The 22,700-nt window shown below is 37.6% G+C and overlaps 1 protein-coding gene across 4 annotated transcripts in view; it reads left to right on the top strand.

Moving 5' to 3' along the window:
* Window positions 1-303: 303 nt before the first annotated feature.
* The window catches only part of LOC132129685 (calsyntenin-1-like), a 41,396-nt gene continuing 18,999 nt past the window's right edge, over window positions 304-22,700 (top strand). For 2 of the 4 annotated variants that reach the window (XM_059541351.1, XM_059541349.1), the window contains exons 1-3: window positions 304-582; window positions 18,406-18,528; window positions 22,214-22,243. In XM_059541351.1, coding sequence (XP_059397334.1) covers window positions 501-582; window positions 18,406-18,528; window positions 22,214-22,243 — 235 coding nt within the window. In that variant the 5' untranslated portion in view covers window positions 304-500. The remainder of the gene's footprint in view (window positions 583-18,405; window positions 18,529-22,213; window positions 22,244-22,700) is intronic. The other 2 variants (XM_059541352.1, XM_059541350.1) reach the window with 1 other exon arrangement.

Below are 22,700 nucleotides of genomic sequence, written 5' to 3'. Positions count from 1 at the left end.
CAAGTGTTATGGATTTTATTAATTCTGAGCTGTTTTGTGGTATTAGTTTGTTCGACTGCACTATGATAATTTTAAAATGTCAAAAGGTGGTTAGGAAATACCAAAGCTGACACCCTCATACCAACTAACTCTAATAATCACGGAGATCACACTGTTTTACACACCGCATCTTTTCGATCCACACCCTCTTTTAGAGGTTGACTATGCAAAGGACAAAGCGGGCGGCCCGCACTCCCACTATAGCAGTCGTGACGTCAGCCCGTCGCCGCTCCCGTTGGATCATCCGCGGAGCGGCGAGAGAGAGAGAGAGACTGAACGGTGATTGAGAGAGAAGAGAGCTGAACTGCGGTGGCGGCAGCCATCTTAAACCTACCGCACTAATCCGAGATATACATCTTCTGGATATTTTTTGCAACACTGAGCTAAATCAGATTTTGCCGGGCGAGAGGAGACAGAATAAGAGTGCTTAAATCCTTTGCTGTTTTTATTACGAAGACGGGATGCGGATCCGCGGGATGAAACCTTCCGCTTCTGCGGTAGCTCTGCTTTTAGGACTATTATGCGCGGTGGAGGCAGCCAAAGGTAAGATTCAAGACCTTGTTTTGTTTATAATGAAAATATATTTTTTATATGTAAATGTTTATATTTTCTGGTATGCCAAGATAGTAAAATATATATTATTAATGTTCCCGTAAGTATCCTCGGTGCAGTTTCTAGACAATGTTCTGAAATAATCGCTTAATCTCAGTGTGTGGATGTTGCGTCCAGCAGTCTCGTGCGCGCTGCACATCGCAGTTTATTAAAAACCAACCTCTGCACTTAATTCTCCGTCTCGTACTGAAAAAAATGTCATGAAATAATTGCCGTTGCCTGTCAGCTGTGAAATGTCCATTCTCCTTTACGGTTCCGCTTCACTTGACAGCTATTTTTGAGTGTCAATTCTTCAACACACGAGTCTTCTGTGCACACACCCCGCGGCCGAGACTTCAGCCTGCAGTTATTTGTACATCAGTAGTGTTCAGTGCTTGGAAATCAAACTTGATTTCTACTCCATTCTCAAAGGCAGCGTGGGACGCTTTATACGATAACGAAGTTGTTTGAATTTGTTATAAATAGCGATAAAATTATGTGTGTCGTCCGCATTGCAGATCCTCTGTGAAATACTATGGGTTTAAAAATTCATCTTTGAAATGGCTCACGCGCAGCTAAATATGACTGAAGGACATCGCTGCAGGTGCACGCGCAGACATCACACAGATGTGCCAAACATTTGCTTGTGAAACGCTGCCTTTAGAAATATCCTGCCGTGCACTTACCTTGTTCATTATTCTCTAATTTACAAGTGCGAATTACTTTTAAGGTTAGACCTTAGTATGTGGATGTTATTAAAGAAATTTAGCAGTTAAGAAACAATTAAATTGTTTGTTTACATGGGTCAATGACGTCTTTTTGTTGTCTAATTATCCTATAGCCTATAATATACAAAAATACACTATTTTCTTTTTACTTAAAAGGCATTTTGAATTATTTTTTTGAGAGGTCAGAAATTCAAAATGTGTTTAAGGTGCAAGTAAAAGATTTTGAAGGCTACTAGATGGTCACAGCACTTTTGTAGATATTGGGTGAATGGCTTTGTAGAAAACAGAACAAAAAAAATTAACATTATTTCTAAGGTCTTGTCACATTTAAGAGCAGGATTTTTTTGGACATCAAATCCTTATTTGTATTTGACCCACATACAAATCAAATCTTGGATATCATCGTTCGTTATTAGGAGTGCTAATAATCGTCAGTCATTATGTTGTTGCCATGTGATTGTGAGACAGCTGGGAATGCATAATTCATGGTTGAGACTTAATTTATAACTTTGTATGTATATGTGACCATCTTGACTTCTGAAGCTTTTTTTAATAGTTTGATCTGTGGTTTTCACATATTTTACAATTTACATCAAGTAATTAACCAACATCAGTTAATGTCCTTGAAATCAAACATTGAATGCATTAGTATTACCTTGACCTTCATAGGCAGAGCAATAGGAACAATTATTAACATGACATTAGCTAAATAGAAAAATGACGCATATTCATAAACAACAACAAAGGTCTGGTTTACCAGACACTGGGTCAAATATTGCATTTGTATTATCCATACCAGGGACTAGTTACTCTGCATTTAAATACAATTGAGTTTGATTGGACGCAGAGGCATTGATGTCAACAACAAGTCATATGAGACATTTTCTTCTCTCTTTCTCTCTTTTTTAAAATGAATAAGCATATTCATCCACAACTCTTATCAGAACAGACCTCCAATCCATTTTTTGGGTTGCACACCACCACCAACAGAACCACTGGTATAGGTTTACTTGCTTTACCAAAAATGTCTTCAGTCTGGTGTGTTGCATAAATTTGCAGTCAAAATTGCAATAATTTTGTGCAGTCTCTAACAATTTATGACTTGTTAGGATTATGATTACAATACTAAAGTACTCTTTGGATCTGTGGATTTTGCTAGTTTTTCATCACTGGAAAATTGAGATCGCAATTGAGATTAGCAAAGTCCTTCATTTTCTCTCTTTTACAGAGTCTGTGTATTCACAAATTTAAATGTCCACCTCCACAAATTATTACCACGCCTCACTCAGTGTTTATTAGCCTTGGATAACTTTATTATCCTTGATGCATTTGACAGGGTCTCTTTTGAGTTTGACTAGCTTTGTTTAAACACACCTGCTCCCTTCCCTGCTGTAATCAGTTGAGTGAAAATCCCACCTTCACACTGAATTACACTCCCCAAACGATCACGAGATGTATAGGGATCTCTAAAGTAATATTGCATTTGTTTAGTGGATATTTTTACGGTTTAATTATAAAACTTCTTCGAAAGGCTGCCATATTTTCTGTTTCTGGAGAATGCTGAGAGGTTAATTTAATGCTTTAATTAAAGCTCTGCTCAAAAAGCAGTTAGTTAGTTATCAGATTATATCAGAGAAGCTGTTACCAAAGTATATCAGAGAAGCTAACTTTCCCCCTGCAGCTTATAACAGTGATTTATTTCTAGAATTTGGCTTCTAGTGACAGAAGGTTGTTCGTTTGGTACAAACATTGATACATTTGTCTGGTTAGACGTGCACAATTTCTCATGTTAAGGAAAAATGAGATGAATATTCATTTCGTAGCTTAGTTCACAACATTTCAGATTGGAGAAGGTTAACAGCTGCTTTGTTCGACTCTCATGGCCCCTGGTGAAATGTTTTGTCTGTTTCAGCAAAGTGAATCCTGTAGCAGAAGAATGTCTTAACTTACAGATGGCTTGATGGATAATCTTCCCATAGGAACTAAAACACTTTTGATGTGTTGGTTTTGCAGATAGCTAGACGTCCATTAGGAGCTTTTTGCTTCAGTGTAGGGCCCATTAATTCTGGGAACAGTGGGAAGAGAATATACACAGCATAGAGGATGGATAAAATAAGCTGAGCAGACTTTCTCTCAGGAGGAGGTATTGGACTCATTGTTCCTCATGGTGAAGCAGGGAATGCACGGGGAATGTTGTTGATGCACGCTGCTCGAACGTAATTACTTTTAAGCTTTTAGTGTTTATTTGAAGTGTTTTGAAAGCATTTGGCTCATTCATTTATGAAGTTATTATGTTTTCTAATGGAAACATTGTTTTAGTTTCTCTTCCGAGTCTGTTGCCCTGTGTATTGCAGTCGTTTAATATGTGTAATCTGTTGTGCTGTTTATTCATGGAATTTGTACTCTGGGAAACAAAGGGTCTCTTGGCAGAGAGCTCAGAGCCGCGTGCCACAATAAGCACGTCACAATGCGCCCACTGTTAGACGCAATTATGTATCTTGAATTCCAAGGACTTTATAAGCATAACAGATAACAATGCATTGCTCATCTTTTTTTTTTAAATTGCTGCATTTTCACTTTTAGTGCAGCCAGTGTGAGAAAATTTCTTCAGACAATCAGCCCTTAGTCAACGTGGTGGCTGGGCAGTCAGTGATAATTTCATTGACCGCTTTGCGAGCTGAATTGAGTCAGTGATCTGTCAAGAATAGGTCATTATGTGCTGAATATTAGGTCTGTTTCTTTGACTCGTATGGTAGCTGCTTGACTGCTATTGCTGATCTTTCTAAAACAACACTGTGCATTTGAAGTATACAGGCCAAATTGCGTGTATGTGTTTGTATATTGTAATAGAAGATCTTTCTTTTCTGTGCTATGGTAAGTACTGGGTAAGGATGTGCTAAACGGCGTATTACAAAATAAATTAGAAGGTTAGTGGTTTGAATAACAAGTTCTTTAAACTTATCGGCCTGTAAACTGGATTGAAAGTCTGTATATTTCAAAATCATCTGTCCTCAGATTTGTTTCTTAGAGTGGATGTGAACTTAAAGTGAGTCATTAAGTATAAGTATAAATTACATACTCTACCATTCATAGGTCCCGGGTCGGTAAGTCTCTCATTGGACAGTAACCCTACCCATAACATCATTACCTGCTTACAATTTTAGGTCAACCCAGTCCACATGCTGAGTGCTCTGAAGAGAGCCCATCCATTCAGTGTCTGTCATGGTTTGTGCTCTTTGTTTAGCCTGATAAATGTGACCCTCTGCTTCATCGCGTCAGCCCCACAGCTCCATGGGAACAGGTAACCAGAGAGTAGGTGTTACCTGTGGATAGAGGCCTCTAGAGACATGAAAAGCAGCTCTGTGTTCTATAGCGACGGCTCACTTTCACTCTCACTGGGCCTTTGTGCGCTCCATACTGAGCTGTGATTGAGCACCATTCACACGCCCTGCCCCCGGCCTCCCCAAAAACGCCTGGGCCTTGTCGTGCTGTTGCGACTGCTCCGCTGGACAAACAGATACTTCCTTGAGTACACACTGACCCCCTATTTTGGTTTGGCTATGAACCCTTCCTACTGGGAGATATATTGGGCAGTAGAGCCAAGAGATTTTCCTTATGAGACTTATACCTCTATTAGGGCTGCTCCGATCACGATCGGCCGATCATTAATGCGCATCTCGTCAGTAAAGCCGGTTCTCTTATCAGCAGTACATTCCATCAGGTGCGTGATTTCACATAGAGCAGCTGTTACTACACAGCGCCGTTGTTAACTGAGAAGATGCGCAAATAAACGCTGAAAATGAACGTGGATTTGCGCAGCTTCTCAGTTAACAATGGCTCTGTGTAGTAACAGCTGCTCTATGTGAAATCAGCACCTGATGGAATTTACCGCTGATTAGAGAACCGGCTTTACTGACGAGATGCACATTAACGATCGGCCGATCGAGATCGGAGCAGCCCTAACCTCTATGAAGAATCAATTTCCTGACTGATGAGGTCTGTTTTAACAGGTAGTGCTTTATTTGTTTGCAAACTTTTAAGTGTGGCTGTCAATTTTAGACCAACTTAAAATTTGTTTAAGTCCAGGTACCAATTAAATTCAAGTAGTAAAAGTTATTAGGTGCTTCATTCTCCCTTCAGAAATTCACATGATGCTTTTGAATATTTGTTGGGTGAATCATTATCATAGATGAGCTAAATTATGGATATGTCTAGTAATTATTATTACTGGTTATTACATTGTCTTTTGGCTGTGAGGAAATTTGTAAAAAAAAATCATATACAAATATATTTAATATTATTTTATTATAATATTTTTTAAAAAATTGCAGGAACCAGGATCTAAATAAAGTTTTGGGTAAAAAAATGTCCCTCAGAAAGTCCCTGCTGCTGATTTGCGTCATCGTGGACATCACACTCCCGAGTCGAATATGCAAAGTCTGAACTACCGAGGATGCAAGTCCGAAATTTGCATACTTTTGTATTGAGAAAAGCGCGCAGACGTCACCACATATGTCACCAGACTATTCGCATAATCTTCACGGTACTTTAGACCGCGGTGGAAACGCAGAAAGCAACAAGTCTGGGGGGAAAATAGTTCCTGGGGAAAAAAGATCCTGGTACAATTGTTTCTTTCAGAAGTAACTGCAAATCCATCAAGTGTGAAATCCAATCCATTTTCAAGTCTGCTGAGGTGTCGATCAGTAGTTATCTTTTACTACCACCGATAGATCTTGAAATGTGAAGCAGCTGTGTGCTCTGTGAGAACTGCAGCTCGCTTGCTCTCGAGATGAGAACGGAGGCGTCTGTGGTGATAATTGACAAAGGCTGCAGTAGATCGCACTCTGGGTGTGATCACTGTCATGAAAAGGTTTCTAGGCCATACTGACCGGAAATAGCCACCCTTCGTTAAACCATTTAAACATGCTGTGTGTGTACAGGACACCGGAGGAAGTTGGGGCTCGGCAGTATATCGACGATATATCTATTTATATTTTTTTATAAACAATATGGTGCAAGAGAATAGCCTACTGTTTTATTGATATACAGTAGTTTGATATGAGCTAGTGTTGTCACGATACCAAAATTGTTTCGATACCGATACCTAGTCAAAGAATTGCGATTTGGATACTTTTTCGATACTTTTCCTGAAAAGGGAAAATACACCCTTAAATATCATTGCTGTGCTTTATTTTAAAACCGAGACAACATTCTAATCATATAAAACACTCATAAATGAACATATGAACAGCAGATATATTAAACATTTGAACAAAATATGAAATATCAAAGTATAAAAAATAAATTAGAGCAATGACATTCAAGGTAAAGAAAGAATAAATTTAGCAGCATTATCTCAGTTATCATAAGAAACATAAGAGTAATAAATTTATCTTGATTCTGAACTTTGAATAAAAATATGAACAGCGATTATATTAAACAATGTTTCTGAACTCAGAAGATTTAATGTCAAAAGATAAACAATATCAATTTAAGCAATGGCATTCAACTAAAAAAAAAAAGCAAATAAAATTTAGCAGCAATATCTCAGATATTGTAACTTATTCTGTCAGTTGTGCAATCTTTTCTTTCAGAGGAGAAAACTCAGCTAGTGAGCTTTAATGAGCGTCATCTTTTTCTACCAGTCGTGGACCGGTGGCCACAGTATCACTTGTGCTCACACATGCAGCCTAGTGATGCGCGGGTCGGGTTTTTTTCCAACCCGCGGGTCCCGCTTTTATGAAATTATTTGGCCCGCGGCCGCCCCAGCCCGCAAAGAAAGTAACATTTCTTTACCCACCGCGACCCGCGCATCTGGGACATCACGGAAGATACGTTTCTACTTAGACCTTCGTATTGTAACCTTATCAAAGAACCTAATAAAATATGAAAATATATATTCCAAATATTTAATATAGGCTATATGAAATTGCACTAGTGATTGTTCGTCCGTGAAGGAATCGTTCTCGTTCAGGTAATCCACTGATTCATATTTCTCATTCACTGAAGTTCCTCTCTCCACAGCAGCACGCGAGCACGGCGCTATTAGCAGCGCATGCGCAGCTCATGAACAGCTCTGTGAACTGTTTCATCCTGTCAAAGAGTTACTCAAGATGTGACAGAGCATGTGATTTGTTGAATGGAGTGAACCCAGATCGAGAGATCTTCTCATTCATGGATGAGTTGAATGAACTGATACATCTCATTATGAACTAAATGAATGAGTATACACGGTCAGTGAGCCAAGTATGTAAATCTCTTCATTGAATGAGCTCCACATGTGTGCACCAAACAGACAGAGCGCAATGAAATAGGAGCGCAAGAATTCTAACTAAAATATAGAGTTTGCTGAAATATTTGTAGTTGGAAAATAAATGTAACGTGTAGAATTTTAAACCTACAAGTAAGTGTATTTTTAATCAGTGTCTTCAGGATCATTAGAAAATCACAGGTAGGTGAGTTTGATCAAGGTTGGAGCTAAACTCTGCAGCACATTGGCCCTCCAGGACAAGATTTGAATAACCCTGCTGTAAAGTGACTATAATGGGGTAATCAACATAGGCAAACACAATTAGTCTGTGCTTTTGTTTTTTATTTATTTTCATATTTAGTTTAGTGAATTTAACTTATGCATTAGAAGCATTATTTTTGTTTTTAAATTGTAAGGTTAGAATGTAATGTGATTTTAACCGTTTTTGTACATATATATGTATATAGCCTATGTGCTTTATTTCATAGCTTTTAATTTGTATTGTTTTGTTGGACAACATTGGGCAGGATGTGAATTTTTTTATATATAATATCACCCAGACTTAGAGGAAGCCCTGTGAAGATCTTTCAGATAAAGAAAAAAAGGAAAAAAAATTCTAATGGTCTAAAGTGTCATTTTGGATGTTATTTTAGCTATTTATGTGGTTTTGTTTCCCGGTTGTTCAGGCTGTTCTGTCTGTAAAGATCTAGAGGGATTCCAGCAGATGGATGAACAAGCATGGCTGACACCATAACCTTTGGCCTCACCTCATCAATCAAATCATAATGCAACAAACACGCATTCACACTCTGCTATTGTTTTGGAGGTCTGCCAGTTTAATGCAGATCTCCAAAAATATTATCCAGTCTCGCTCTCCATTTTAAGATGCCCATTCACCGGCGTGTACCCAACCCCCCATGTCAAATAATGGTAAAAATTAGGTTGAAGAAAGTATGTGGCTTAATTGCTTTATGCTCAACTGCAATAGAAAGTATTTCCTACGGTTTACTGACCTAGCAGCTAATTCATTGCTTCTGTTTGCCATAACTAAAGACTGTTGTTAGCCCTGTAGAGTTCAAGTGAAGAACAGCAGGAAAAAGTCTTGATGGTTTCCTTTGGAGTGCCACCACCCAACAAGTGATATTCTCAAATCTTCTCAAATCTTTAGCAAGAGTAATAGGCATGTGTTCAATGATATCATTGTAAACAATATTTTTGCAAAAGTTTAAAGCCACGGTTTGTAATGTTAATTATATGCTTTTGTCAGTCAAAATCAGAGGTGGGTAGTAACGAGTTACATTTACTTCGTTACATTTACTTGAGTAAATTTATATATATATATATACATACACACACACACACACATACATACATTACATACATTTTATCTATATATCTAAATAAAAATAGACTCAGTATATATGACCCAAAGTAACTAGTAACTAACTACTTGAGTAGATTTTTTTTCCGATACTTTTTTTACTCTTACTCAAGTAACTATTCAGACTAGTACTTTTACTTGAGTAAATATTTCTATAAGTACTTTTACTTGAGTACAGTTTTTGGGTACTCTACCCACCTCTGGTCAAAATAACGTCTTTGAATTATGTACATTTGAAGAGTTTTCTTGACAAATATTGATAAAAGCAATTTATTAGAATAAATGTGTTTGCCAGTTGTATGTAATTTGATTGATTTTTAATTCAAATAACAAATTTCTATACTTAATTACATTTACCTGAATTATTTTTTTAAAAGTCTCTTGTGAACAATAATTCAGGCTTCCCTTTCTTGTTCCAGAAAAGTGAGAAATGAGAATAGCCTACTTTGACCATAATTTATCGGTGTGTACTTAAAACCGTCTTACAGTAAACTTTTGACTTAAGCATATGTGATACACCACAGCACTTTGTAAAGTTGTACAAGTCTGTGACCTTGTAAGTGAATGAAACAGGAGCATCTCATTATGGGATTAGGTGTCAGTGGGTTAACATGGTGCCTAACAGGATTGCTTGCCAGGCATAGCACAATAGTGCCTGGCCCAGACCCCCATCTGTGCTCAGCGCATGCTGTCTGACAAGAGCCCCTGCTGTAATATTTGTCATCGATCAGATGACGTAGTGATAGCTTCCTATCTGGTCATGGTGACGCAATCTGACTGGATGGCTGTGCTGGATAAAGCACGTAAAAGACTGTGACTAGGCTATTCTCTGCTTGCCAACTCCAATATGTAATGTGTTTGGATATAAAGCCGCTGGCTTGTTCCAGATTCCTCTGCTTTAGTATGACAGACAGGGTTTATTTATCCCTTTAGACATGCAAAAAACGCACACACACAGGACCCGGTTAGTCTGATGTTCTTAAGTATTTGTCTAAGATCTCCTAATCTTGTGTGCTGCTGGGATGGAGGCAGTTTTAGGCCAACAGTGTTTCCTCACTCGGCTGCATCATTAGCCACTAATTTGTGCCTGCTAGCATTAGAAGATTTGATTACGGCTAAAAGTAGGTGCTCTTGCTCTTATGACCATGTTCTATAGATTGGTGAGGGAGGTCATTTATGTGCTAGGATTCTGTTGTCACCCAATGAAATTATAAAACAATTGATACGTAGTAATAATAATAATAATGTGTGATTTTAATATTAACCTTAACATCCAAAAATGAAATTTTAACCACTATTATATTATTACTTTCTATTCTGTTCCAGACTGCTTCAGCCTTCAAAACAACTTCAAATATACATATTACTGTCCTTTAACTTTGCTGTCAATTAATAATTTTGAATGAAAACAACATATTTACTCCACTGTGATCAAGTGTTAGTATTGCTTTAATGCACCAGTTAATAAAACACTCTGCTGCATCAACCTCTTCAGACATTGAATGACAAAACTGAGAGCTTTTCCATCTATAGTGACCTTTAGCCTTTTTGGTGTGTTGTACTCATTTTAGCCTATTTATCAAACAATTCTATCTGTTGCTTTTGTCGCAAGTTCCGCAAAAGTTGCATTGTGTTGCTGTTGTGCAAGGATCTAAAGTGTTTCTATGCAAAATGAATGTAAAAACAGCCAACTGGCTGCCTTCCGTCCCAAACGCTTGCCTTGTGCCAAAGCTGCAGGGCACTCAGAAATTCTATCAACCACATCAGAGCTCTTTCAGTAATCAGATTAATTCTCTTCCAGCCTGGTAAGCAGCCCTTCCGTTTTGATACACGCTCGTTTAGTTTATAATGATGCACACCAGAAATCAGTGTGGGCTTTTCAAACATAACATAAGCTGTTTTAAATGGTTCATTAAGGGCTTCAAGGAAGTTTAAAGAAGAAAATGATTGCCGTTTGATTGGTAAATGTGTTTTTGGTGAGAGAAGGAGTGATATGTGTGTCATATGTTATATGAGTGTGTGTGGGAGTGTGGCCAGTGTTTAGCAGGTGTTTGGCTGCTGTGTTTAGTGGTTTTTTCTAGCTGGGATCACTGCCATGGCTGAATGCTCTCCAAGAGGTCTCAAGGTCCCTTATTGAGATGTACCAAAACATTTTCAAATAAAGACTCATTCATTAAATTGTTGTCCATTGAGCATCTTTATAATTCACACCATGTTGCCTGTTCGTGAACAGGTTCTCAGGGGCGCCCCCAAGGGGTGGCCAGGGGTGGCCATGGCCACCCCTGTATAAACTCTGGCCACCCCTGCGGCCACCCCTAGGATTATTTACAGTGGGTCCTATTAATTTAAATGCAGAATGTAAATTCACAATAGTTTAAGAAGTGAAAAAAAAGTGCAGCACCTGCTGCAGCCACAGTTTTGCGTCTCTGAGCACAGGGCCGGCCCGCGGTATAGGCAAATGCTAAGGGCGCCACTCATCCATAGGGGCGCCAGAATGAGTGAACCAGTGAATTTTTTTTACATATATATTTTTTTATAATAGGCTACTATTTAAAAACCATTAATTCGAAATACTACCAAATAAAGCAAAAAAAAAAAAAAAAAAAAAAAAAAGTCCGCCTATTCAATCTTCCCCTATCCATCGAGTGCTTGAAGTGCGTCAGAAACAGAGCGCGCGCGATCAGTTGTTGGTAATTTGTTGTGTAGCGTGCCCGACGCCGCATCCAATGTAGACAGCACTGCTTTTGTTAACACACAGCTCGTAGAAACGGCCTGGCAGCTCGCGCCAGTTCTAGACACGGTGAAAGTTTCCTGATTGTGACGGAAGGCCGAATTTACATGACACATTATAAATGAGCATAGTCTGCGATAGATACAGTGCCAAAAAGAAGAGAAGAGGATAAAGACAGAGGTAAAGAGATGTAGTGAAAGAACAATTTATTGCATAGGAGTAAGATACTATAATTTCATGGCAGTTATTTTTACCTTAAACTTAATGTTAGCAGTTGTTCTGAGTTCTGAGTCCCCAGACTGTGATTTTGTACAATCATGTCAGTTTTAAGACGCATTTTTTATTATCACTTTTTTTATTAATGTTTTACTCTACAGTTGTGCAGGGGATACAGTACAAGCCAAAAGTTTGGAAACATTACTATTTTTAATGTTTTTGAAAGAAGTTTCTTCTGCTCATCAAGCCTGCATTTATTTGATCAAAAATACAGAAAAAAATGTAATATTGTGATATATTATTACAATTTAAAATAATTTGTTTTCAATTTATTATACTTTAAAGTATCATTTATTTCTGTGATGCAAAGCTGAATTTTCAGCATCATTACTCCATTCTTCAGTGTCACATGTGACATCCGGTCTATCACATGATCCTTTAGAAATCATTCTAATATTCTGTTTTATTATGAGTGTTGGAAACAGTTCTGCTGTAATGTGTGTGTGTGTGTGTGTGTGTATATATATATATATATATATATATATATATATATATATATATATATATATATATATATATATATATATATACAACCCGAATTCCGGAAAAGTTGGGACGTTTTTTAAATTTTAATAAAATGAAAACTAAAAGACTTTCAAATCACATGAGCCAATATTTTATTCACAATAGAACATAGATAACATAGCAAATGTTTAAACTGAGAAAGTTTACAATTTTATGCACAAAATGAGCTCATTTCAATTTTGATTTCTGCTACAGGTCTCAAAATAGTTGGAACGGGGCATGTTTACCATGGTGTAGCATCTCCTTTTCTTTTCAAAACAGTTTGAAGACGTCTGGGCATCGAGGCTATGAGTTGCTGGAGTTTTGCTGTTGGAATTTGGTCCCATTCTTGCCTTATATAGATTTCCAGCTGCTGAAGAGTTTGTGGTCGTCTTTGACGTATTTTTCGTTTAATGATGCGCCAAATGTTCTCTATAGGTGAAAGATCTGGACTGCAGGCAGGCCAGGTTAGCACCCGGACTCTTCTACGACGAAGCCATGCTGTTGTTATAGCTGCAGTATGTGGTTTTGCATTGTCCTGCTGAAATAAACAAGGCCTTCCCTGAAATAGACGTTGTTTGGAGGGAAGCATATGTTGCTCTAAAACCTTTATATACCTTTCAGCATTCACAGAGCCTTCCAAAACATGCAAGCTGCCCATACCGTATGCACTTATGCACCCCCATACCATCAGAGATGCTGGCTTTTGAACTGAACGCTGATAACATGCTGGAAGGTCTCCCTCCTCTTTAGCCCGGAGGACACGGCGTCCGTGATTTCCAACAAGAATGTCAAATTTGGACTCGTCTGACCATAAAACACTATTCCACTTTGAAATAGTCCATTTTAAATGAGCCTTGGCCCACAGGACACGACGGCACTTCTGGACCATGTTCACATATGGCTTCCTTTTTGCATGATAGAGCTTTAGTTGGCATCTGCTGATGGCACGGCGGATTGTGTTTACCGACAGTGGTTTCTGAAAGTATTCCTGGGCCCATTTAGTAATGTCATTGACACAATCATGCCGATGAGTGATGCAGTGTCGTCTGAGAGCCCGAAGACCACGGGCATCCAATAAAGGTCTCCTGCCTTGTCCCTTACGCACAGAGATTTCTCCAGTTTCTCTGAATCTTTTGATGATGTTATGCACTGTAGATGATGAGATTTGCAAAGCCTTTGCAATTTGACGTTGAGGAACATTGTTTTTAAAGTTTTCCACAATTTTTTTACGCAGTCTTTCACAGATTGGAGAGCCTCTGCCCATCTTTACTTCTGAGAGACTCTGCTTCTCTAAGACAAAGCTTTTATAGCTAATCATGTTACAGACCTGATATCAATTAACTTAATCACTAGATGTTCTCCCAGCTGAATCTTTTCAAAACTGCTTGCTTTTTTAGCCATTTGTTGCCCCCGTGCCAACTTTTTTGAGACCTGTAGCAGGCATTAAATTTTAAATTAGCTAATTAAGTGGATAAAAGTGTAAAATTTCTCAGTTTAAACATTTGCTACGTTATCTATGTTCTATTGTGAATAAAATATTGGCTCATGTGATTTGAAATTCCTTTAGTTTTCATTTTATTGAAATTTAAAAAACATCCCAACTTTTCCGGAATTCGGGTTGTATATATATATATATATATATATATATATATATATATATATATATATATATATATATATGCTAAATCATGAACACAATGACAGGGTGAAATGGGATGTGATGCATGGGGCGCCAGGTAAAATCTTTCCTAGGGCAGCAAATTGGTCAGGGCCGGCCCTGTCTGAGCAACATTAAAGTGTTTCGTTCCTGAATGAATCAACCGTTTAAATGATTCGGTTCAATCGCAATGACTCACTTATTAACAGTGACTCGCTGCCACCTATTGGCGGTTTTAATTTCACATTTAATGGAACCTTTTCATTTTTTTAAATAATTTCAAACATCAGTTTTCAATGTTTTATCTTTAAAATATCAAAACATTATTTGTTCATTTGTAACTGCAGGTTAAAGTATTCCATGTTCCACGGAGCTGCATTAAACAGTGTGTAAAAACATCTAAATGGCACTTCAGATGCAGCTTCTGTTTTATCTACATTGCAAAGATCAATTTTGTTGATACTGATTGCATTTGCTTGGTAACAGCCCAAATGCAAGTATTTGACCTAAAATATGGTGCACACTTTTAGAAACAATGGTGTAAAGGTAAAAAATAAAAAACTCAGGTGTCTGCACAATTAAAAATAAGATATCAGCACAATAACACTCAGCAAAATAGTGTAATTATCGTTGTCGATAAAATCCTAGAACTCACAGAGATATAACTTTTTGTCTATATTGCAAACCCTTATTTTTTTTTCTTTATTTTAATGTGCCACCCCCAAAATTTACTGTGGCCTCATTTGGCCACCCCTGTTAACATTTTCTGGGGGCGCCACTGCAGGTTCTTAGTGATTAGTATTTATTTTCATGTTAATATGTGATGATAAACGTGTTATCAGATTTTTCTGTGGCAGAAGGGTAAGTGAGTACAAGCAGATCTTTGTTGATGTAAACCAAGCTTAACCTCGAGTGTTTGACCACTCAGCTACAAATGTCCCATGTTCCTGCTTTGATTTACTTTCTAAGGCATTTTCAAATAGTGTAGCTTTTATAAGCTTTTAATTTACTGAGGAGCCAAAGCCATATCTAGTCACCACAATAAAATAAGGTGTGTTTCTATCTAATTTGCTAATTGAATTATCGGAAAAAAACTGTTTGTGAATAAGGTCGTATTTCAAAATTGCTCTACTGTTCAAAGGTTTGGGGTCAGTAAGATGTTTTAATGTTTTTGAATGAAGTCTCTTATGCTCACCGAAGCAGAATTTACTTATTCAAAAATACACTAAAACAATGATTGAAATATTATTGCAAATTAAAATAACTGTTTTCCATTGTAATACATTTCGAAATGTACTGTAATATATTTATTCACTTATTCCTGAATTTTCAGCATCATTACTCTAGCCTTCAGTGTTGCATGGTCCTACAGAAATCATCCTAATATGCTGATTTGGTGCTCAAAAAATATTTATCATTATTATTATCAAGGTTGAAAACAGCTTATAATTTTTGGGGGAAACAGTGATACATTTTCTTCAGTATTCTTTGATAAATATCATGTTTAAAAGAACATCATTTTGAATGGTAGTGTATGGAAAATTAGCTGTTGAGACTTCAACATCCTAGTATCCTAGTAACCATCCTTATCTCCATGGCAGCACCCTAGTAACATTCTACAACACTTTAGCATCTTGGCGCTTAGTTTTGCATGGGCAACAACCAAACTATTTCTTCCATTTCTAATTAGTTAAATTGATACTTATCCTTGATTCAGAATAGCTTTTAATTTTCCCCTCAAGTGTTCATCTTTAAGAAATCACATTTAAGTGAGGTATACAATGTTATGTTCTGGTCTTGTTCTCATTATTAGTAGCGTTATGCCCCAACATGCCCTTTCAGCATGTGAATTACCTCGGCTCTTAAGGTTTTATAAACCTGGGATTTTAAAGCAGATTATCAGGCTAGTCTGGTCTGACAATCTGTCCACAGACAACCTGCTGCAGCAGCACCCTTAGGTCACATGAACCCTCTTTACTAAGATGATTTATGAGCCAGATCACAAATTTCACAGACAATACCAAGTCTTGGACTTCTCAGCTCTTGTTGTATGGATACAAAGCATGATTCTAATGCTGTGTTTGTGTAGCATTGATAGACATGTACAATTGTCGGTTCCTGAACCATGCACAGTTTTAAATCACAAATGTATTGCAGCTGAAAATTAACAGGGTAGAGAAACATGAAAATGAAGCGGCAGTTCTGTCAAGCATGCAGTTTTTTAGAAGGTGTGAAATTGGATCTGGCGTGTAATATGAATGGAGGTGAGCATTATGGTGTTATTGCTGTGGAGGTTATATCCTTCAATTAGTGTCACTGATCAGGCTTCTGCCTGCGAGGCGAGTCGTAAGACATCGGTGCACAGGAACCACGCTGAAGCCAATAAATCATCCGCATACACTCCAGCTGCTGCACACAGAGCAGATATTTTCAGACAGCAATTCTGAACAGTAAAAGGGATGGGAGCTGTTAGCAAAGTGGATGTTGATGGATTGTAATGCACAAGAGTCATGGATTTAGTTTATTATGTTTAGCTTGAGTGAAGATATTTTTCAGTCAAAGTGTATTTTCGTATGATTACAGATGTTAGATTTATTCACTTAGCAGTAGGGTTTGCCTGATAGACGATGTCATCGCCGATGGCTGACAGACATCACAATGTTGAGCCGGCATCGTGATGGGGTGAAGACTAAAATATCTAGTGGAAAATGTATGTTTTTAATGATTTAATTGTTTTCAATGTTTTGGCAGATGGACATCTAACTTCTGCATAGCGATTGTCTGCAAGCTGTGGCAACGACATAAATAAAACAGGAACAAAAACTTAATTGACCTAAATTTTATTTAATTTGCTTATAAAACATTCATCACCGAAATGCCAGGAACAAACAGACACACTTGCACAACTCGAGAAACAAACTGCATCCACTGATCCCTTAACGCTGCGCTCTTTGGGAAGCTGAACAAGGTTCACATAATGAAAACATATAACAAAAACATAATGACAAATCCTTCTCGAGCAAGTCCTGTGCAGCTCTGTCGACGACGTCCGTAACACGAATGAAGCATGCCGAAGGTGTTCTCTTGCTCTCGCTCGGTTGATGCATACACGTGCTCTTCCTGGAGAAGTCCCATACAAGGAATTCCGCCCTTTATGACATCATACAGGGCCACGCTTGAAAAAAACTTTCCGAAGCTTATATTTGGTACAGAAATACCCTCATATGTCCAACTGTTTTTTTTTTTTTTTTACTTTGGCTATGTTTTGCTTATGAAACCAACTCTTTAATAGTGTAAATAAGTCAGAATGCATGAAATAGCATTAGACCCCCTCTTTTTTATTATATAATGTATAAATTTACTCTAATACTGTACTTTGGTACTGCTAATATTGTTAGATCCTTTATGAAAAATGTTTCTCATCTTTTTCCTCAATCACTTAATGTAATAAATCTGTACTTTGGGACTGCGAAGACCATGAAAAATAAGCAATATACACAGAAACTAGTGAACCGTTATTCTGCATTATAGCTTATACTAAATTTTGTACTGGTAGTCTGTATTGTCCAAATAGTATAATTATAATCTGTTTATAATTATGGTTAAATATCAGCTAAGTGCTCGCTGAAGAGCTATGTCTTTTAGCTTGTTTGTTAACAGCTGATTCAGTCAGACAGCCTTGTGGATGGACCCTGCTGTAGACGACATCAGTCTGAGCTCATTTTGTTTCCCTACGGCCTCCTGCTTCCTGCTGCTGCATCACTGTCAGGTCTGCACACAATGAGATCAGCTCTGCAAGAGTGTCCCCTTTCACCCAGCAACTGCTGATGTACTCACATTTCAGGTAGAGGCACTGATTAGCCGTTGAAGAGAGCAATCTGCCCTTCACATCAACCTCTGCGTCCGGACAGTGCAGTTACTGCAGTGATTCTGCAGTCTCAAGCTAAAGCACACTGTATCTGTCCTCTCTGCTTTCAAAGCTCAGAGCCTTCAGTCAACACTAATGAGTCGCTGAGCTTCTGTCTGCTCTCAGCCGAACAAACTGCGGCGGCAAATGTCACTGCGCACTACTTCTTCGTTATGTCAGTGTGTGATTTTGTGCCCTGGCTTTTATCTGGCGTACAGTTGTGCTGAAACATAGTGCATCCTCACAGAAACCAAAATAATTGGTTGTTGTCTGGGCTTGGTTTTATTCAGCAATAAAATTTATTTCTATGTTCCTGTTTTTTTTCTTCCTGCCAACAGTAAATAAGCACAAGCCATGGATTGAGACCACGTATCATGGTATCGTAACGGAAAATGATGACAAAGTTCTCCTGGACCCTCCGCTGATAGCCCTGGATAAAGATGCCCCGTTGCGCTATGCAGGTAAGATCCTCCATCTTCTGGTCTCATATGAGGCTGTCAGCCATTTTGCTTCCTCATGCTTTCCAAACCATGAAGAGAGAGTTCACCTAAAAGTGAAAGTTCTGTCATTATTTCTTCCATTAAAATGATTTTCTTTTCTAAGTGTGCTTTTCTGTGTAATTAAAAGTGAATGGGAACTGGGGCTGTCAAGCTCCCAAATAACAAAAAAGTGTGATAAAAGCAGTTAATATGGTTTGAGCATTATATTCCAAGACTTTTTTTAGCCAAACAATAGCTTTGCGGGATAATCAGAAAAATTTCACCCATTATCTATTAAAAATGTTCCCTTTGCTACATAGTTATCGTTAACTAAAACTAAAACCATAAAATAAAATCCATTATTTGAAATAAACATTAACTGAAAAAAAAAAGTTTTTATTTCAGCATGCTGCCAATGCAACTTTCTTCATTTAAAAGCCTAATAAAAACAATAGACAAATAAATAAAAAAATACTGAAATTTACAAAAACACACAACATAATTGTTAAAATTAAAAGTAGATTTTTTGACATGATTCATTTGAAACTCCATTGGTTCTTTTTTTTTCATGTGAGCAGACATTGTTGGCATCAATCTTATTTGATGTTTTTTTTATTTATTAATTTTTTTTGTCATATTGGACTTTGACACCCTCAGTTCCCATTCACTGAGCAGGAGAATCTTTAAAAATGCACCGTTTACACAGATGTCATCATACAACTCTGGAAATGGACTAATGACAGAATTTTCATTTTTATCATAAGAAGTGTGTTGCAGTGAGGACCGTGGAGTATATGCACCCAATTTGTCTCCAGTTATTAAAGCTGTCAAATGAGGGTGCATTGATGTTATTCATGTTTTCATAGAAAAGTCAACAGAAGGTTTCAAAAGGTAACTTATCATTTTGAATATTTAGCTCCCTAGGAAAAAAAGTATTTTGTGAATTTGTTTTGAATGATTTTTCTCTTGCTCTGGACTCTTGATTCTTTAGTGTGATAATGTATTGATGGTATGATTTCCTACTTCCATTTTGTCAATTATCCTTTGTAAACTGTATTAAAGCATAACATAGCTCTATAACAAACCATAACTTTATTTTGAATAAAAGACCTAATATCTTCAGCTTGCTGTTGAACTTGTTATAATGTACTGATGTGATTGGTGAAGTCAGCTCTTGTTGGTAATTAGGTTTGTAGATATTCTTATTAATGGTTTCTAATGGTCTAGCTTCTTGAGTTTATATCTGTTTGTGTCCCTAGACATTAAGCAGTAAATGTAGCACAAAACTGAATTTCTAATACGCTGGGTTCCACTGATCCCTACAAAATCCTGGTGCGAGCTATGATGGATGTTGGTGGTGTGCTTTTCTCTTATCTTTTTTTCCACATATTGGATAGAATACGTTTGAAGATCCAATTGAGGCATTTTTAAGCATGCTGGAGTAATAAGCACATATTTAATTAGTACAGATGAAGATAGGCAGTCTAGAAACCTTTCATTTTATTAATTTGCCCCTTCATTTGCCAGTCAGAGCTCTTCTGACTCTATCAAGATCAGTGAAATTTCTTCTTACTCTGCTTGTTTCCTGTGAGAGGGAATGTGCAGCCCTAGCATTGGCTCTGGCCATTTTTAATCACTTAGAGATTTACTTTGACCTTCTTTTAAATCTCTTTATGCACTGGTCCATTGTCATCGCACTCCCTCCTTTCTTACGGTTTTAGTTCCAGTCCTTGTTATTCTCCTGGTGCACCCTTTATATGGGACACTGCTATCAAATGAGTGGCAAAGATTTGGGAGGAAGATGGGTCCACAAGTACTAATGTGGTTTACCTTGAGTTATTTGTATAAATATCAAAGCACTTAGGTAATTTTTCACTGATAATCTTCCCCTCAAGCCGCAGCGCCTCATAAATGTATAATTCCTCCGATAGTTCATAAGCAATCATTTCAGTAAGCGTTGTTTGTGTGAGCCAGCAGTGCAGACATTTGGCACACTGATTATATTAACAAGCTTTCTTAAATTGACTTTGAAGCATCACATGGCTGTGTGGGTGACTGCCGCATTCTTAGCATCTCCACTGCCATGCTGACTAACTCACTTTACTCTGATCAGAGAACTTATGTGCCATTTACATTCATTTATACCAGACCATGTTGCTAAAGTTAACCTTAGAATTGCTGATGTACACAAGCATCCATATAGCTTTTCATTAATGGCAGAAATGTACTTATTGTATTGTTTTTGCAAAAAAATAATCACATTAATTATTTAAATACAATGTTTTATTAACTATTTTCTTTTTTCTATTTTCCAAGTTGCTTCAAAGGTTACAGTGTCCCATTAGGGGCAGACATGCAGCATCATTATCGATGTTCTGCTGGTCTATTATAAACCAGATCCAAGCATCAATTTCCACCGCTGAAACGTGATGTACTCTATAGAGGGCTCTTACATTCCTATCAGTTCCAGTCTGTTGTCAATTTCAATATTTCCTCTGACTCATTGCGAGCGAGTCCTTTAACTTTTTAGACCTCTAAAACGAAGCAGCAATGAAGCAGCAAATCAAATAAACAATTAAGTCCCTCCGCTAGTCTTTTTTTTTTCTCTCTCTTCACTGCTATTCTTACATCTTCATTGATTCCTCTGTGCAATATGGCAGTCTGAGGGAACGAATCAATATTCATTGTGTTTTGCCTGATGGGAAATGGAGGGTTATTGGAGTTGGCAGTCGGCATGCAGGCTGAAGCGCCAGTCTGGGTTTTAGGGGAAGTGTGGGGATATACAGTCATTAAAGCTCCAGAATGCACTGATGAGGCACAAAACTTCCACCGCATGACTTGCTCTGAACAGCAGATCCTAATGGAAAATCCATCTCTAATTGTGAGGGTAAAAACAGGGTGGACAGGTCCACCAGCAGAGGCCACCGATAGGGTCAAACTGGACCCTTTAGCAGTCAGCCGAGCAGAATTTTTTGTTGTTGTTGTTTTTAAATAACGGTGGCTAATTTTAGTGCCTCAACAGGGACTCTTTGACAATTTCCTCCAGTGGTCAAGGCTGTTTTTGGTGTTTCTGTGACTGTTAATGTGGACTCTTCAAAGTATATTGTTTTATGTTGTATAAAGTCATAATATGGCTCAGAAAACCCTCAGAAATAACTTGATGCAGATTGCTACAAATGTTAGGGTCTGTGAGATACTGCAGTGCAAAGAGTCTAAAAGCGTGCAAATCTTTTAGTGATGATGCAAATGCACTTTTTTTTTTAAAGTTTTGAATCAATTCACTGAAATAGACAGGTGGAACCGATCCATAGAAACGAGTCCCAACTTTAATGGCTTTTTTTTTTTTTTAAGTCAGAGGCACTATTAAATCATACCTGTCCCTATGCTTTCATAAAGACGTTGTGACACACACTTCAAGAATCCTAATCGCCACATTAAAAGCTGTTTATATATTCACAGAGTTGTTTAATTTTATATTGTAGCAAAGTGATCATAAATATTCAATATATATTTGCCCAACCTTAGGCTCTCCCAATGTGGAGTCAAATGAGGTATTTAGAGTCCTCGGCTGCTTCTGTGACATCTGTCTTCTCTTTCTTGTCTGTGTTTCTGTGCATTTCTTTCTTTCTCTGACTGACCTGGGTTTATCTTTTCTCCCTTCTTGTAGAGAGTTTTGAGGTGACCTTCACCAAAGAAGGTGATGATGGGCTCTTTCTACTGCCTTGTAACCGTTTTATTAACCCACTAACGCAAATACAAAAGAAATTGGCACTTCATATGGAGACTTCTATCATGCACTTTTTAATCTCTTCCCAGTTCTTCTTTTTGGTTTTGTTTTCTGTTTTCTCTCACCTTTGAATTTGTTGGAAACAAAAATTTTGCAACTGGATGACAAGTGTGATACGGGGATAACAGAATCTAGAAATATCTATGCATGAGACATCCATTGAAGTTTGCAGATCCTAACAGTACTTCAGCTCCAAAACAGAAAAAAAATATAGGGGGGAAAATGCACGTACACCAGATTCTCAGGGGGGACGTCAGTCTGAACGTCTTCTGAAAGTTTGTTTTTCAGAGTCTTTGTAAAATGGTTCACTTTTAGCACTACAGATCTTAAATCTGTGAGACTCTGATGTTTCAGAGTTCAGTTCCTG

Source organism: Carassius carassius, chromosome 46 (assembly GCF_963082965.1).
Source record: "Carassius carassius chromosome 46, fCarCar2.1, whole genome shotgun sequence".
Classification (NCBI taxonomy): Eukaryota; Metazoa; Chordata; class Actinopteri; order Cypriniformes; family Cyprinidae; genus Carassius; species Carassius carassius.
Note: the sequence above shows the minus strand (reverse complement) of the source record. Positions and strands in the feature narration are given on the sequence as shown.